The 19,297-nt window shown below is 41.6% G+C and overlaps 1 protein-coding gene across 2 annotated transcripts in view; it reads right to left on the bottom strand.

The window, feature by feature from the left end:
• FMN1 (formin 1) overlaps positions 1-19,297 on the bottom strand; it is a 425,437-nt gene that overhangs the window by 128,729 nt on the left and 277,411 nt on the right. For both annotated transcript variants that reach the window (XM_073800707.1, XM_033851415.2), the window contains one exon: positions 17,392-17,512. In XM_073800707.1, the coding sequence (XP_073656808.1) occupies positions 17,392-17,512 (121 nt within the window). The remainder of the gene's footprint in view (positions 1-17,391; positions 17,513-19,297) is intronic.

The raw sequence follows: 19,297 nt of genomic DNA, 5'->3' as shown, positions 1-19,297 counted from the left end.
TTTGATGATGTTTTTAAAGGCCATCAAAATAGTCAAGAAAAAGTTTAAAAACACAGTAAAATTAGCTGGTTTAGCATATTAGCCATGATAGCTTTTCCTTGGGTTTTCCTCTTTCTGTAAGTTATGGCACAGGGAAAATGACTGGTCTAACAGTGCCTGGTTGTCGACACTGAGTCGGACATAATTGTCTTTTATCTCTGCACCCAATAGTCTGTGAAAACTATCAACCTCTCAACCTGCATGATGGAAAACAAATGGCCTTTAATGGCCAAGAGTGTCTTGAACCTCGGCCTGTTTCATGCATGTTATCTCATTTTATTCTCATAAGAACTCTATGAGCTTGGTCCTGCCATTACTGCTTTTTATTTAGGTGAGGGTAGGTAAAGTCATACAAATATTAAGTGGCTGAGCCAGAATTCGAAACCAGGGGTGTCAGACCTGCTGGCCTCATGCTATCCTGTCTCCTACCCCAACCATCTACAGGCAGACCTCAGAGATATTGCAGGTTCGGTTCCAGACCGCTGCAATAAAGCAAGTATCACAATAAAATGAGTCACAAAAACGTTTTGGTTTCCCAGTGCAAACGTCAGTTATGTTTACACAGTATACTACAGTCTTTTATGTATGGAATAGCACGATGTCTAAAACGGTTTCTCTGCAGCCGGCAGTGCTGTTTGACGGCATTTTACCCAGAGTAGAACTGCTTTCAAAATTGGAGTCAATCCTCTGAAACCACACTGCTACTTTGTCCACAAACTTAAGTTTGTGTCATACTGTAAATCCTTTGTTGTCATTTCAACAGTCTTTGCAGCATCTTCACCGGGAGTAGACTCCATCTCAAGAAACCATTTTCTTTGCTCATCCAGAAGAAGAAAACTGTAACTCTTCATCTGTTCAAGTTTTATCATGAGATTGTAGCCATTCAGTCACATCTTCAGGCTCCACTTCTAATTCTAGTTCTCCTGCTAGAATTTCCACCACATCTGCAGTGACTTCCTCTACTGAAGTCTTGAAACCCTCAAAGTCATCCATGAGGGTTGGAATCAACTCTTCCAAACTCCTGCTCATGTTGACATTTTGTCCTTTGACCATGAGTCACCATGTTCTTTAAGGCATCTAGAATGGTGAATCCTTTCCAGAGGGTTTTCAACTGACTATGCCCAGATCCATCAGAGGAATCACTATCTACGGCAGCTATAACCTTAGGAAATCTATTTCTTAAATGGTAAGACTTGCAAGTTGAAATCACTCCTTGATCCATGGGCTACAGAATGGATGCCGTGTTAGAGGTATGAAAACAACATGAATCTCACTGTACATCTCCATCAGAGCTCTTGGGTGACCAGGTGCACTGTTTACGAACAGTAATATTTTGAAAGAAATCTTTTTTTCTGAGGGTAGGTCTCAACAGTGGGCTTCAAATATTCATTAAACCATGTTAGAAACAGATGGGCGATCATCAGGGCTTCGTTGTTCCACTCAGAGCACAAGCAGAGCAGAATTAGCACAATTCTTAAGGGCCCTAGGATTTGGGGAATGGTAAATGAGCACTGGCTTCAAAGTAAAGTCATCAACTGTATTAGCCCTTAACAAGACAGTCAGCTTGTCCACTGAAGTTTTTTTTTTTTTTCCCCATTGACTTCTCTCTAGCTACGGAAGTCCCAGATGGCATCTTCTTCAAATAGAAGGCTGTTCTGTGTACACTGAAAATCTGTTATTTAGTGAAGCCACATTCATTCATTATCTTAGCTAGGTCTTCTGGATAACTTGCTGCAGCTTGTACATCAGCACATGCTACTCACCTTGCAATTTTATGTTATAGAATGACTTCTTTCCCCATGAACCAACCCCTACTAGCTTCAAAGTTTTCTTCTGTAGCAGCCTCCTCACCTCTCTGACTTCCTAGAATTGAAAAGAGTGAGGTCTTTGCTCTGGATTAGGCTTTGGTTTGAGGGAATGTTGAGGCTGGTTTGATCTTCTATCCAGACCACTAAAACTTTCTCCATATCAGCAATAAGGCTGTTTCACATTCTTATCATCTGTGTGTTCACTGGAGCAGCACTTTCAATTTCCTTCAAGAAATTTTCCTTTGCATTTATAACTTGGCTGTTTGGTGCAAGAGGCCTAGCTTTGGGCCGATCTCGGCTTTCGACAAGCCTTCCTCACTAAGCTTAATCATTCCTAGCTTTTGAGTTACAGAGACTCTTCCTTTCACCTGAACACTCACAGGATATTGTGGGGTCACTAATTGGCCTAATTTCAATATTGCTGTGTCTCAGGAAATAGGGAAGCCAGAGGAGAGGGAGAGAGAAGGGGAACAGCTAGTTGGCGCAGTGAGAACACACACAACATTTACTGATTAAGTTCCTGTCTTATATGGGCATGGCTCAGAGTGCCCCAAACAGTTACACTAGTAACATCAAAAATCACTGATCAAAGATCACCACAAGAAATACAATAATAATGAAAAAGTTTGAAGTATTGTGGGAACTACCAAAATGTGACGCAGAGACATGAAGGAAGCAAATGCCGTTGGAAAAATGGCGCCAACAGACTTGCATGACCTGCAAACCTTCACTGTGCAAACAGCAGAGTATCTGCAAAGCACAATAAAGAGAAGCGTAAAACAAGGTATGCTGGTGTAGGGACGTTCTAGAAACAATGCGGAGTACCTATGAAAACGCTTTGTAAAAGGTAAGGAACAAGACGATGCAAGCTAAAAATCACCCGTCCCAAAGCTTCATTCTGAATGGAGAAACAGAAGGCCAGGGGAGGGGAGGTGGAGGTTAGGTTATGAAGTGGCACAGAGGGGACATCAACCAGGGCTGCTGATTCCTGGGTCGGCGGGGTGGGGTGGGTCACTGATTTTTCCATGGTTACCTAAAAAGTAGAGTCCACGACCTCTGTCCATCTAAGAGCCACACCGAGGCCCCAGAAATCTGGGAAAGATAAGGACGTTGGCAAAAATTCCAATCCCCTTTACTGGGGCTAAAGAGGTCTCCCTCTAACTTCACTCATTTGGATGTCTGACACAAAAAGAATCCACTTGTGGACTGTGACTCTTCCACAGGGTCCAAGATACACAATTTACTTGGGCAGGAAAATACTGTAACATTCACAAAACCACCCACAAATCTATTTCTGTAAAGAAAATGCTTGGACCTGCCATTAAGTTGATAACGTAGCTTGAGCGCTGGCCTGGCAATCAAAAGACTCAAGTTCCATGCCTGGCCACGCTGCTTCCTATCTTGGAGACCTGTTCTCTCTACTATATAGGCCTGCCCTACCCACTCCAAAGGATGGAGCTCTACACACAGGTAAGGTATCGGCATTATATTAATTTTGTTTTCTTTTTTTTGAACGGGAAATATGAAAAACATTCCACTAATGGACTTGCCAAATCAGTGCTCTTTTCTATTCCTCCTACCTGATTCCTACGGCACACAGTCGCAGCTGGAAGGCTATTCTCTGGGCAATTCTCCCCACCACTGAGTAGAATCCTTATAAAGAATAGCTGTGTTGTTTCCAAACCTGTTTATGCTAGTTGTTCTCTTTACTGTAATTACATAATCTAATCACTTGATGGTAAACTGTAGAACTACGACTGAGAAAAAGTATTATTTCTATAGATTAAAGTGGAAGAAGCCAAAACATTGCTGTTTAAAATAGGTGTGGGAGACCAGTGGAGATTGGGCAGTTACAGTACCTCAGTGCAATGTGGAACTCAGGGCTTGATTCTGGAACACAAAGAAGACATTAATGGAAATACTGACGAAGTTCAAATAAATACTAGAGTTCAGTTAACAGAAATGTATCAGTGCCAGTTTCTTAGTTTTGATGAATTTAACACAACAAGTTAAGATGTTAATAATGGGGAAAGTGGAGAAGGGCTATATGGAAACATTCCATGCTATCTTTGCAACTTTTCTGTAAATCTAAAATTATACCAAAAAGAAAATGTTCATTTTTAAAAAGGTGTGGGCAAGACAGTTTTAAAAGATTGAGAACAATTATAAATATCTAGAAAGATCTGGCGGTGATATTTTCAAGAGCCATGACTCCACTTCAAAAATATGAAAGGGAAAAAAATATGAAAGGGAAATCACACGTGATCTCTTTATAGATGTGGCATATGTAGGAAGACCCACAAAACTTTATTTAACAGATCTGTAATTCAAGAAGAGGTCTCAGCCCTGCATCAATAGACACATGATGCTATATTTAGCTTGTTTTAAATGAAAGGTTAAGGGATGCAAGTATCATTTTCTGTGATTCCTGATTTGGGCCATCTTTTCTCCATTAACTAACCACATTGGATAAGAGTTCTACTCTATAAAGCTTACTTCTAGATGGTATCAATGCTAGAATTTTTGAGGCATGGATTAATGCGAGAGCAGATCCTTGAGAGCCATTTAGACAGAGAATACCTGAGACCTAAACCTGATATAATCTTACAGTTGACTTTTATATCCTATAAATGGTCAGAAGTCCAGGGAATTTCAGCTGTCCTAATGAAGTCTAGGGAAGAACTTAATAACCCTTACTGAATAAGGAGAACACCAGAATGCACTGAAATAGCATAGTAATACTCATTATCTTAGAAACTCCGAGTTGGAATGTACTTTCAAAATCATGTAGCATAAACCCTTTCTAACGGCACCTATCCTACCCATTTATCGTAACAGAGTCTTCCAGTCGGAAGTGTGTGAGAGACCCACTACCTCATCAGTTCTCCCTTTGAGTAGCTTTAAAATGTTTCCCTAAAGCTTCTGCCTTTTTATGATTGTTTGACATCTTTGCCCTTAAAGAAATCATCTAATTCCTCTCTTACAGCAAGGTCAGCAATTAACTGAGTGAGCTGCATCTTTTCTACCATTCATTCATTTGCTCATTCACCCACTCAACAATTTTTGGCCGAGCAACAACTATGTGGTAGGTACTGATCATCACAGTAGATATAAACATCAAAAAGGCCTCTTCTATTTACAAAGAAATAGAAGATAAGAAATTGGGGGCTATAACAGAGAGGGACTATTCAAAGTGGCCGCTGTAGTTTGGGTGGTCAGTGAAGGCCCACGCATGGGTACATTCAGAGGAAGGGCATTCTAGGCAGAAGAAATAGCTACTGCAAAGGTCCTAAAGCAAGCTTATTGGGCTCGAACACAAAGAAAGCCTGTGAGGCTGGAGTTTAGTGGGCAGGCAGGGATTGGGGCAGCATGAAATGAGACAAGAGAGGTAGAAGTGGTTGAATCTTGGAGAAACTTGCAAGGCACAGCTAGCTACAAGTTTTGAGGCTGGATTTTATTCCAAGAGCAACGACTATGAAAAAAGAAAGTGGCCTGACCCGTCTGGTGTTCGGAGGCTGGATTAAAGGGAGGGCAGGTGTGGAAGCAGGGAAATCTGTTAGGAGTCTGTTGTTCTGGCCCATGTGAGAGAAAGGGGTAGAGTTTGGACTAGGAATGTGGCGTGGAGACGGAGAGCATTAAACGGATTCAAGGCACGTTTTGAAGGAAGAGTCAACTGGATTTGCTCGTGGACTGGATATTGGATATGAGGGCATGAAAGGAACGAGGAATAAGCATTATATATCTTGCTTATACGCTGGGACTTCCTTCATATAATCCTGATTAACGCTCTCAAGCAACCAGTGTGGAAGGCTGGGATACCCTCCTCCTTATACAAGGACACAGAGGTGGGGAGGGATGAAGTCAGCCAAGGGTTACACAGCTTGTGAAGCAAGAATTTGAATTCAGGACTCGTGACACAGACTTTTGCATGAGGCTAGCTTTTCTTTCAATGTTTTGTTTCTTGTCCAAGAAAAAAAATAATAAATTCTATTAACTGTGTTGATTTATAAATAAAGGGTAGAAACAGGGTGAAAACTGAAGAGAAGAAACCAGGACATCATAACTCATGCTTCCCACCTAGAGATGTCACAATCAAAGGACAACACGAACTTCTTCCATTAATTAAACGGATGAATCAGGTTTCGGTTTCCACATCCTCTCTCCTTTCTGCACAACTTGTCTTTGAAGGCATTTCATTTGGGAAATGTGTGACCTTTACCCACGGTGCTGCGCTTAATTGAATGCTTTGCATCAAAAGTCGCTACGCTGATCAACATCTTACACCCACTGCCCTTCTGAAATCCTTACCCCAGTTCCTGGGTCTGTTTGGTTGAAATCATTTTACAAAAATAAATCATATCAAAGTTTTTCTTTTATTATTTTGAACACTTTGCTTGCAAAACTAAATATTTTTAACACCATGGCAACACGGCCAGGACTCTGGCTAATGTATCCAGGGCTGTACCAGAGTTCAGACTTAGCAAACTCCTGCCGCAGACAAATGGGCTTTGAAGGAGGAAAGAGCTAATAAATTAGGCATGGTCAATAATCGTTCCAGTCGCGTCTTCTGGAGCTTCCTAAAGAGTGATAAATTAGCCAGGCTTGTCCTAATGGATCAATTCCCCCCTCTCCCTTCTAGGACACACCAGCGCGAACTGAGCAAACTGCAAACTGCACGGCTTCTCAATGAGTTCAGATAATACCTCCCACACCTCCCCAAGTACTTGCTCATCCGTCTGCTTGTCTGACCCTTCCGATTGCACTGAGTTGGGCAGGCTGGGATTATCAGCTCCGCTTTTTTCCAGCGGAGGCTCACAGAGGTTAAGTGATTTTGTCAAAGTTGCACGGCTGATCACGTGGTTAGGAAGAGGCAGAACTACATTTTTCAACTGCATCTCCTAAATCCCGGCCAGCACTACTTTCAACACATCAGCCTCTGCTGTTGAAATTTAACTCAACAATCACTTACAAATGCTTCGGTTTATTGTTATTTTTTGGTTTGGGTTTTGTACGTTTATCGAAGTTACACAGGCACCAGTTAAAAGAATAAATGTATTCTATGCATTCTGTGAATCAACAGCCCAACAACTTCACCCAACTCTTCCTTCCCAGAGGCAACCACTATACCAATTTTACCTGCCGAATCCAGCACTTAATTGCATGTCTCTAACAAGCTTCTATCGGCACCTTTTGATTTTTCTCTTTATGCCCTGAAAATGATGGCGCTCTTTCCTCTCCTCACACCCACCATACATGAGCTGCCTCTCAACACAGCACTACCATGACTTGCTTAGACCAGTACTCAGTGTTGCCATTATTATGACTTGGCAAAAACAACTCCAGCCCCAGCTGACATATGTCAATTTTGATTAGCCTGTCCTAAACGTCCCCCACCCCACCCCTGCAAACCCCCTCACCTTCAGAATGAATGATTTTTTCCCCCTAATTTGCTGTTCTCTATGTACTTATTACTAAAGGAACGCCAAACTTGTTGCCAGCTGTGTAAATCTTGTCAAAACATTCAGATATAGCAGACGCGTTAACTGTATATTCCTCAAGAACCTTCACCATGATTCTTTTGATCTAATTAACCTGGAATGTTTGCCCTCCATGCCTGGCTGGCATCTTGGGCTCTCTGCCTAACCTGGAGGATCCCTTCACTTCTCTTCTCTGTTGGATTTTCCATTTCCTGTCACCGTCGCATTCCTAATTCATGGTAATGCACATTCTCTAGTAGCATCCTGAAGATGGATGCATGGGAGATACGTTTTTCTTTTAGAATTTACATGTCTAAAAGCATTTTTATTCTGCCCTCATATTGGATAGATAATTTGGTGAATATAAGATTCTGGATTGGGAATAATTTTCCATCAGAATTCTATTTCTAGCTTCTAGCATTGCCGTTGGAAAGTCTGAAGCATTCTGCTCCCTGATTCTCTGAGTAATTTGTTCCCACATCCCACCCTCTACCTCCTCCCCTTCTAGAAGTGTGTAAGCTTTCTTTCTATCCTGAGCATTCTGAAATGTTCATACAACGGTATGGATGTGTGCTAACATCTCTTTGGGCCTTTTAAAATTAGGAACTTGTATCCATCATTTGGGGAAATTTTCAAAAATGATTTCATTGATTTACTTATGAATATATATGAATGTTTATGGATATATATATGGATTTATGTATAAATCTGTGGTGTGTATGAATAGTGTGGTAAAAATTGGCTTGCTTCCCACCTTTCTCCACTCCTGGGTTAGAATTCAGCTGTCTTGTTTGGCTAATTCATTTACCACTTGTCCATCTACTTGTTTAGCTTCAGAAACTTTGTGGTTATGGTTTTCTCTCTCATTCTGTGCTCTTGAGTTTATGCTTTAAAAGAACTCCCTATACTATTATTTTAGTCATTTTCAAGAGGAACTGAATTCCAATGTGAGTGTTCAATCCAAATGAATGTTCAGTTGGCCATCTTTCCTCAGAATCCTCCAAAAGTTTTCCAGTCTTTCTTCGCTCCTTACTACAGTCATATTGCCTACGGACCACGCTTAAATGAGTCATAAATACTCACTCTCACGATGAGATCTAGTTTTCTCTTTTTCTCTTAAAGAATATTATACTTATATGGAGAGAAAGCCATTGATAATGCTCGGTGGCAGAAGTCATTTCTCCTGCAGAGTCAGGGCTGGTCTCAAACACAGAAGCAACAGTCTGCTTTGCTGCGTGAGTTGACAAGTCCTGGAAGTTCCCTCACCTTCTCATTTATGTCAGAACCCCGCTCCATGCAATGTCCACAAGTGGAAGAGACAGTAATGGAGTCCAAACCACACAGTGCCTTGGGATGGCCCTGTATTACCCTGCTATTCGTCTGGCTAACCACATCAGACCTGTCTGCTTACCTTCTAGGTCGTGAAGGGATAAAACATAGGCTAGGTAATTCACTGCCAAAGAGAGAGACAGAGAGTGTCAGAGGAACCGAAAGAGACTGAGAAACCGAAAGAGACTGACAGGGAGGAGACAGGAGGATAGAAATTACAACAGGTAGATGAGTTGAGTGGTTATGAGTAGAGATAAGAAAAAGCCTAAATTCAAACTTCAAGCTTTACCACTCCGATCATATTGTCAGTGCCTACAAACAGGAAAAGAAAGAACGGTACAGTGAAAAGGGTATAAGCTTTGCAATCAGATAAACCTGCTTCAGATCTCACTCTGTCATCAGTAGCAAAGCTGCTTTAACTTCCTTACTGTTAAAATGTAGGTAGGACTTACATCAAAGTAGTTTAAGAAACAGAAATGATGCAAGCAAATATGCTGGTATTTAGTAATGCCCATTAAATGGTAACTGCTGTCGTTAGTGATGGTGGAAATGGCCACGCACCATATCCTTGGACATGTTTACTGCATCTGTGTCCACGGTCCACCCTTGCAGGGAAAAGGACTTGATCACTGAGATTAACACTGCCAGCACATCACGGTAATAAAAAGTGAGCTAAAAACTAAAACTACAGTGAGGCACCACCTCACACCGGTCAGAGTGGCTATCATTAAGAAGTCTATAAATAACAAATGCTAGAGAGAGTGTGGATAAAAGGGAACCCCCAATGTAAATTGGGGCAGCCACTATGGAAAACAATATGGAGGTTTCTCAAAAAACTAAAAATAGAGTTGCCACATGATCCAGCAATCCCACTCCCGGGCAGATATCTGGACAAAACTATTATTTGAAAAGATACATGCGCCCCTATGTTCATAGCAGCGCTCTCTACAATAGCCAAGACACGGAAGAAACCTAAATGTCCACCGACAGATGAACGGATAAAGAAAATGTGGTGCGTGTGTATATATATATATATACAATGGAATGTTACTCAGCCATAAAAAAGAATGAAATAACGCCATTTGTAGCAACACGAATGGACCCAGAGATTACCAGAATAAGCGAAGTAAGTCAGTAAGAGAAAGACAAATACCATATGATATCACTCACATGTGGAATCTAAAATATGACACAAATGAACATATCTATGAAACAGAAACAGACACACAGACATAGAGAACAGACTTGTGGTTGCCAAGGGGAAGGGGGAGGCGAGTGGGGAAGGGAAGGGTTGGGAGTTTGGGATTAGCAGAGGCAAACTATTAGATATAGGATGGATAAAAAACAAGGCCCTACTGTATAGCACAGGGAACTATATTCAATATCCTGTGATAAACCACAATGGAAAAGAATATGAAAAAAATATATATGTATAACTGAATGAATTTGTTGTACAGCAGAAATTAACACAACATTGTAAATCAACTATACTTCAATAAAGTTAAAAAAAATAGCTAACTTTCAGTTGGTTTTATTATTGCTTTTAAATTCTGTACAGAAATGCCAGATAAGAGATGGGACACCAAGTTAAGTGTGAATTTGACATAAACAAGGAATATTTTTTTTTCGTATAAGCATGTCCTGTGCATTATTTAAAACACAGTTTTAAAAAGTCTTGTTTGTCTGAAATTCAGATTTAACTGGGCCTCCTGGATTTTATTTACTAGATCTGACAATGCTAAGGGCACCCCCATATAGCATGCACTGGGGGTGGAATGCTCCACTGACGGCCCCTTCCCCCCACTGCTTGGTACTTCCCAACTGTGTCTACTGCAAATTCAAAGGAATAGTCACTACAGTTCTTCTTTAAATGGTCTCTTTTGCTTCCTGAGGTAGTATCAATAGGCCATCACTTTTCTTAAGTTCTGTTTGGGGCTCAACAGTACTGACTGACTAAATCTGCAGAAGGGCATACTTTCATCCAAGTGGTGACAGATCCGGACCGGGGAGGCACCAACATGGCTGTGAGGGAGACAGTACAAGAGGACGGTGGTGTGGTGTGAACTTGCATTAAAGACCTGGGCAGTGACAGGACAGGACCCCTCCTCCTCCCCGCAGTGGAACAAACCTGAATACTCATTAGTAGATCAGCAATACCAGTTATTAGCATTTCTCCTCACTTCTCACAGTCAACTCTTGATTAACTACAGTAATAGGAAGCGGGAAGGACACCACACATAATCCCAAATCAAAAATTTAACAAAAAAGTGGTCAAGGGCAAGATGAAGTGCAAGTTCTGCTAACCAGCCCTCTGCCCTCCCTCCATCGCTGGAGATACCAACACTCCTGCAGGCGCCTTCCCTTCCCGATGCCATCGGTGCTCAGAGTCCCAAACCCGCCTCACCCTTCATCACCTCACTAATACTTCGCATCAATGTATTTGTCCAGACACTTAATTTGTTCATTAAGTACCCAAAGAAGAGGACTGTTTCCACCTTGCAGAAGAAACAGTAGGTAGTCTACTGCTTATCATGCAGTTTCAAATAGGAAAGGTTTTCCAACATGTAAATAGCATAGCTGACTCATACTGATTCATGTGAAAACTAACGCATTAATTTTTTAAAGACTATCACTGTTCCGTGACCTCGCTAATCTAGCAACCTACAGTTGAGAGTTGACTATAACTTATCTATAACTTATGTTTCTGAACCTAGTTCTAATTGTATGATTTCATATGCATATCCAAATCATTGAACTACTGCCGCCACACCAGTCCCTGCCCAGGGCCATGAGAAACCACCACGTATAAATGTTCTCATTTCCTGTTTTTATACGTGTAGGTGTACGGCTCCCTCCCTAATTCCTCCTCTTTCAGCTGATTATATTGGTATTGACTGTGTGCCTCTAAATAAGATAAATGTTAACTTTTCTGTGGGCTTTTAGAAAGGAGTGGAGCTAAATGAATGAATTCAGTCAGCCAGCTTCATCTGGAAGACGTACTGATTACAGTTTAAAAAAATCTACCAAAGAAAACCTCCCCTTTCTCTTTCTTGAACTGTAACTTTCATGTATGTATCTTGCAACTTAGATTTGAAGGTAGAACTTAGATTCAGGTACAAAAGAGGTTCATTTGGATCCTTCTGGGCTAATCTGGTCACTCCACTAAAATAAGGACGTGGGGACCGACTATGGCTAAAGAGGTGACGGGTGTACTTCAATGTCGAGTTAGAGATGTTACTACTATTCAAACTTACAATAAAGAGTTCAACATTTATTGAATGCCGGGACTGTGCATTTCACATAGCATCTCATTTATAGAAGGCTTATAAGAGTTAACATTGCAGGATAAACATTTGAAAGATAAACATTTATGGAGTGATAACAGATATCAAAAAAGTCAACAGAGACTCCTTGTCTTTCCAAAACTGTGTAAGTGTATTCCCAAATATTTCTAAATGGTACATAAGAAAGGACATGTTCGAATATATAGTCTTAAATATTTAGAGAAAAGAACATCATCAGAATTACCTTAAAACACACAAACACACACACACACACACACACACTCACTTGCATCTCTGCCAACATTCTCAAACAAGTTTGATTATCTTACACTGAGGGTTAACTACTGATTACATTTTCCCAATTCATATATGCAGTAACAGGGCCAATAATGTATCATTTTCAAGGCAAGATTTAGTACACAGCTAGCTGATTAAATATCCTACCCTTAATGATACGGGATACCAAATAAGTCTCATTAGCTACTAAGGGCGATTTATTTTAATCTTTAAACTTTTCACAATAGGCTGACTTCTCAACACCTATCTGAAGAGTTCCTGTCATTTCCAACCAAAAAATTCGGCTTTCCTACTTGGAAAGTCAGAAAGAATTTTTCATAATGAAATACAGTCACAGGATCATGTTATACAAATGTGGATTTGGGAGCAGTGATACTAGAGTAATTGTAACACTAAAGTTCACTTTGGCTTTCAAGCATCAAGACATCAGAGAGAATGTGACCTATTCTACTGCATTTGTTTACATGGATAACAAACCCAGTTAGGACAATGCAGCCAGGGAGTATGAAGAGAACTATTATAGGGCAAAGGCCATACCTATACATCACAGTTACTCCTATTAAGGTCACCCAGGAATGACCATTTAACCAACAACTCCGTTCTTGATATTAAAAATCAATAGTAATATCAACATCCCTTCTTCTTAAACAATATTTTACAGAATCCATATTCTACAACAACATACTACTAAGTATATTCAGTGCAAGAAAAAAAGACAATGTTTCATGTTTTGAGAAATCCTGCTTTAAACAGGGTTAAACCGTTTCATTGTTTTTTACTACAGGACTTCCCAGAGCCTTTAATAAGCTCATATGCACTGTGTCCCTGTGATTTGTTTTTAGTATAGAGCATTTCCAGGTTTATCAGACTACAGACTCTTTTTTGGAGAGCACCAATCCACATTTCATGCAATACGGGTGAGTGTCACTAGTTGGGAAATCCTACACCTACAGCCTCGGCAATGGGGTGCACGCGCGTGCCTAACTGGCACAATCAGAAAGAATGCATTGCGTGGTGTGTTTGTTTCTTATTGCTATTATGACAAATTACCACAGACTTAAATGGCTTAAAACAATACAGATCTATTACCTCATAGTTCTGTATGTTAGAAGTCTGACATGGGTCTCATTGAGCTGAAATCAAGGTGTTGACAGGGCTGCATTCCCTTCTGGAGGCTCTAGGGAGAATCTGTTCCTTGCCTTTTCCAGTTTTAGAGGCTTCCAACATTCCTTGGTTCACTGCCCGCTTCCTCCATCTTCAAAGCCAGCAACACTGCATCTCTCTGATCGTTCTACTGTACTATCTCCCGCTGACCCCAGAGAAAGTCGTCAGCTTTTAAAGATTCATTTTCAAGATTTGTGTGATTAGATTAGGCCCACTTGGATGGTCCAGGATAATCTCCCCATCTCAATGTCGGCAAAGTCCCTTTTTGCCATGTAAGGGAACATATTCACAGATTCCAGGGATCAGGGTTTGGACATCTTTGGGAGCCATTACTCTGCCTACCACACGTGAGTTGGTGAGAGTACCTTCAAAGTTCTGGCTAGCAAACGAGGTCAAAGAATGAGAAAGAGAGCAGCGGTCGCTGTTATTTGCTCCCAGATATTACTTGTATCATCAAAGCACCAAGGAAATCAAAAGTATTGTCCGCTTAAGGGATGCAGAACAGTAAACATGATATGGAACACATTCCTAAGCACCGAGGGCTTGGTTTGTAGTGCTCTGGAAATTAGGTTCTCCACAAACACAGCCAGCTGGCCCCTCGACAATATGGGCCTGATTCTACAAGGTGTCTGTTTTCCAGTAAAAGGCATATATGCCTAATCAGCTTCATTGAAGCCTTCCTTACTAAGGGACCGTGCATTCATTACCTCCTATGATGTTGGTGTTATAACTGCCCTATTTTACAGGTGAGACAATACTTTTCACGGTTATGTTACTCGACAAGATCTTGCTTGCTTTCACCAAACCAGTAGCAAGTACATATCTGACTCCAAAGCCTGAGTTCTTAATCCTGTGCAGTACTATTCGCTTTGATAATCCATCTCTCTCAGGTCTCCCCACTCCCCATACCCCACACACAAACGAAGTTCTTTCCTAAGTCCCTATCTGATCCGAGGGTCTACATGCATGGGCTCTAGGCACGTGTGTGTGCACGCCCTTGTGCTCATGCGCACACATTCACTAACTCTTTCTGTCCTGTGTGTCCTCACGAGGCTTTATGCCTTGAACAGGTATCTCTCTGTTGTGATCTCTGATCCGATACGGAGACTTCTGGGCCAGCAACAGGGCAAGCTGTGAGTACATGCCTTACAGTCGTTTCTAGTTTCAAAATGAGGCTAGGTCACCATCTGTGAGGTAACTTGGCAGGTCACCTGAGCATCATGAATTTCAGCTTTCGCCTCTTGTAAGAGCTGTACAGCACTATCTGCTTCACAGGGTCATTGTAAGGATTTAAAGAGACGGTCTGTGTAAAGCACCTGATAATACTCACGCAATCCATTGTAGCAGATACAATTATCCTCAATTCCTTGCTATGTTTATCTACATAAAAGTGCCGTTGGAAGTTCTGGTCTCTCGGAAAGATGCTCATCGACAACCTCTACCGCTGTTAGTGACATCTATACAGCCAACAACCGTCGTTTAATTCCCACCTGATTGTTAAGGTGTGGTCCTTGCTACCCCAAATGATTTTCTTTTAAAGGGCTATGCCTGCCTGGAGAACTAGGGCCTGAGCCTTCTTGAAATTTTCTAATCACATCTGGTTTAGCTTTAGACATTTTCTGGGGTTTTGCCAGCAGCCACGACACTTTAATGGCTACAATAAACCTCAAAGCCTCATCAAATCTTTGCTGTATGTGTGAAAATTATGTCCACTTCAATTAAACATTCCATCTCAGCTCACACCCAGGCCTTGTGGAAACGGAGCTGAAGACTGAACGGGGAAGTGAGATGAAACGGGCCGCCACGACTCTGGCCATCTCGCCAGATGGGATTTGGAAGGACAAGAAATTCATTAGAGAACCCACGTTCTGTATTTTCTTTAAATATTTACTAGGTACCTTTCATGTATTAAAAACATGGGCATCTCTAAAGATTAGCAGGGCATTTTTTTGTTTAAATATTCAATGTGTGTGGGACAGCGCCGGTTTCCTCCTTTGCCTTGGTGGTACACTTCACGTCTTTGTGGTGACGTCCCACGCAAAGAAGAAAAATAACTGAGGTAGCGTTCAGTCTTCCTTCATAAGGCAGCTCCTCCAGCTTCAGAAGGTCTTGTATTTCCTTAAAATTGACTGGGGAAAGTGTCAGTGGAGTACTCAGAGATCCGGAATGACAGCTTCAGAAGGTCTTGTATTTCCTTAAAATTGACTGGGGAAAGTGTCAGTGGAGTACTCAGAGATCCGGAATGACACCGTGGATCTCCCTAGAGAAAATAAGGTACACCCACTGCAGAGGTTTGGGGGCACCCCTGCCTCTACACGGTCCTTTGAATTCACTCTTCTTATCCCTTCGTTATTTATCAACAAACACACAGGGATATCAAAGGGAGTGGGCTGAGCCAGGATGCCTGAGAAAGGCAGCCGTGGAGGGACGGCAGGCGAAGAGGAAAGATCCAACGTAGATCAGGTTTCTGCTCGAAAGACCATACGAGAGGGTCTCACAAGGACCAAAAGACGAGAGAGGATGGGCATGCAGGGATGGCGGCCAGGGACTGGACAAGCACAGGTCTTCTCTGCTACTGCAGAAGCCACCCTGAGGACTGGCCTGGCCCTAATTCTGCCACTGGAGAGAGGTAGAAAAAAACTGCTACGTGATGCTACTCCGCTTTCTTAGAATAAAACTCAAGCCCCGCAACTCAGTCGAGGATCAAACCGCCCCTTTTTGAGGAGACGGAAAAGAATGATCACGAGGTCATGTATCACATTCCTGAACGAAGCATTCATTGAAATTCACACTCTCGACCACATCGACAGGAGGGGAAAAAAACCCGCATGTTCCTTTAAAAATAATTTACAAGGTAAAAATATTCACTTGTAACCACTATCCTTATTTAAGCAAGTTCTATGCCCAAAGTAAAAATAAATGGCTCTCCCTGCCACCGGGAGCAGATCTTTCCCACTTTACTTCCATTTCCAAGCTGTCCTCTAAGACTTAGATTTCTGAGCACTCTTTCACAATAAACATTTTTAAAATGTTTATTTTATGTCTTAGTGTAAAAATATTCCTGGTGCAAGCTCTTCGTTTCCTCAAGCTCTGCTTTTGGCGTGCTGGGCTCCATTTCCACATTAACACGCTCCCTAAATCCTCCACAGAGCTCTTCAATTGGAGTTACACAAGCTCCAAGGCAAGTATTTATATTCTTGGACAAGGAGATGTCTCCACAGTGAAAACACAAGGCTCCAGAAATGCCAAAGGAAAATTCCTGCCCGAGAGACATATTTTCACCTTTTAAAAAAGCCAAAAAGGGCTTTCAGCATTTTGCGTTGGATAATTAAAAATGTAAATTAAAGTAAAACAGACTGTTTACTACGGGTCTTACCATCATTATTAGACTCATATACATAAACGAAATATATAGGCACGTCTGTGTGTGTGTGTGCGTGCGCGCGCGCGCGCCACAGGGAGAGCAAGAGCAAGAGTGAGAGACAGGAAGATAAGGCAGCACATAGTAAACTAGCTTAGAAAATGCAATGCATGAGATTTTCTAATCAGACCCAATCTGCCTCTCACTGGCCGTGCGAATACAGCTTCTCGAAGCCTCATTTTTCTCATCTATAAAATGGAGTTAGTGTAGTTCCTGCTTATTTGGGTCGTTAGAAGAATTGTATGAGAACACAGTAAGAATTCAAAAAAAGGGTTGTTATTATTTTTATTAAAATTATATCTATTCCATGCTGGAAAATGTAGATATAACAAGATATATATATATATATATATATATATATATAAAATAAACACTAATTAACACCAATGAAAGAGAAAGATGTGTAAATACACTGCTTCCAAATTGTGCACAGAGATGGAAAGTGTCCTGAGGTAGTGTACCATAACTGAACTCTCACCATTCCATTCCCCGAGCCATACAGAAATCATCCCCTTAAATCATTTTAAAAAATCCTATCTATTATCATAATAGCAGAACAGTGTGCCTGTTACCTTCTAGTTGCCTCTTCAGTTTTCTCAAATCCTTTATAAGGTCTTCAAATTTGACTTGGGAGGCCAGAAAGAAATCTTGTGGTTCGGGCAGGGGGAACACACTCTTTTCTGTTCCTGCTTCCTAGAATATATGGTAAACAAAAGTACATTTTACTTCCCAATTGTCACTTTCGGTTGAAATTCCAAAGCATCTTTTTTTCGGATGGTTGGATAAGAATCATGGCAATGCTCCCCTGCTATCCCTAACTTTGGACTTGTTGCTTTGAAGTGCGTTCGTGTCTTTCACGCTATCATTTCGGTCTTATTGGCACTGAGGTTGGCTATGGCTGTAGCTATGGCATGGGCTGGGCTCTGTTTTGCCTCTTGAATCAAAGAGAAAATGGTCAGGTATGTCCTAATCTTAGACCCTCTACTCCCATGGAAAATGGCACAGGAAGAACCCATGAAAGTACTTGAATTGAAAGTCCCTGTGGAGTTTCACATGGCAGCAATTAGATAACTCATCTTTGGGGTATGCCAAAGGGTGTGAGTTGGAAAGTACTGGATAAGGTAGCACTGAGGTGGGAGAAACAATCACCATCGCTTCTGCTCTTACCCACCTTCCTCTGCAGCTTAAAGCTTGTGGGCACACGTGCGCGCGCGTGTACATGATCAAATTCTTCACATATTTGTAAAGATTCTCTTAATGTTGTTTGGCTTATCTTAGCAGATGTTTACGAGGGCATGGTTGGGTTGGGTTTTGACAAGCTCCACAACTATACCTAATAGAGGATCTCAGCTGAGAAACACCCAGAGGGACACGAACTGTAGGCACATCGGGAGACCAGCAGAGCCTCAACTGTCTTTTCCAGTCCGGCTTGCTTTCTCCCCGAGTTGTTTAATACAAGCTTTGTGTCTTGCATGTCTCAGGCCATCTCCGCTTATTCTCCTCTCCACACAGGCTACTTTGCCAGCTTTCCTTCACATTCCATCTTCCCTGCTGCCATTAGGACTAATTCCAAACTCTAAAACGGCTTTACAAGGCACTTTCTGATCTGGCCTCTGTCTCCATCTCCAGCCTGATTTCTCCCTTCCCCTATCGCTAACTCCCTCTCCTAAACTTTCATAAAATAAAAGAACAGGCCACAGTCTCTTGCTTCTAGGCTTTTGTCTACAAAACTGTCCCTCTTCAAAAACTCTTCCCCAGCCCCTCTTCACACCTCCTTGTTCATACTCCTCTTTCTAGTCTCAAAACAGATATCACTTCCTTAAAGACCTCCCCTAAGTCTCAGCACCTGGGTGTCTCCAAGAGTCCCTGCTAATTCCTGTTATCACAGCACTTTTCAACGTTAACTTAAAAATTGCCTTGTTAGCTTGTGTGTCTTCCCCACTAGACTATAAACATTTTGAAGGCAGGAACTGTGCCTTGTTCTCGGTCAAGTACACACCATCTGGCCTACCAATAAAATCTGTTTGGCACCACTAACAGAGAGCTTATAAAACGCTATTCTGGGAAGTGTGCACCTCGGGCAGGAGTCATCTAACTTATCGTCCTGTTTTCTTGTGGTTTTGAGAATTCCCTGGACCCTAGCCCCCTTCCTTTAAGACCTTTGGCCTCATTTGGGATGCTAGGAGGAGGTGGTTTTCCTCATTTGATCAGAACAACATTTTACGTGATCCGTGTACTATTTTTCATCTTCCTCTACTTATTGTACCGCTTTTTAAAAAACCATGGAAGCAGTACCCTCCTTTGAGCGCCAAGGTGGAACAACATCTAAGATGCTTGTCACAAAACGCCATGGTAATCTACGGAAGAACTCATGCATATTTCTTTCTATTTTCCAAAACTTTTTATCAGATTCAGTCCTGGCTTCATTTTTTTTTTTTTTTTTTTTTTTAAGCTAGAAAAAGAGAAAATGCTACTGAG

This window comes from Tursiops truncatus, chromosome 2 (assembly GCF_011762595.2).
Source record: "Tursiops truncatus isolate mTurTru1 chromosome 2, mTurTru1.mat.Y, whole genome shotgun sequence".
In the NCBI taxonomy this organism is placed as follows: Eukaryota; Metazoa; Chordata; class Mammalia; order Artiodactyla; family Delphinidae; genus Tursiops; species Tursiops truncatus.
The sequence above is the reverse complement of the archived record's forward strand: the minus strand, read 5'-3'. Positions and strand labels throughout refer to the sequence as shown.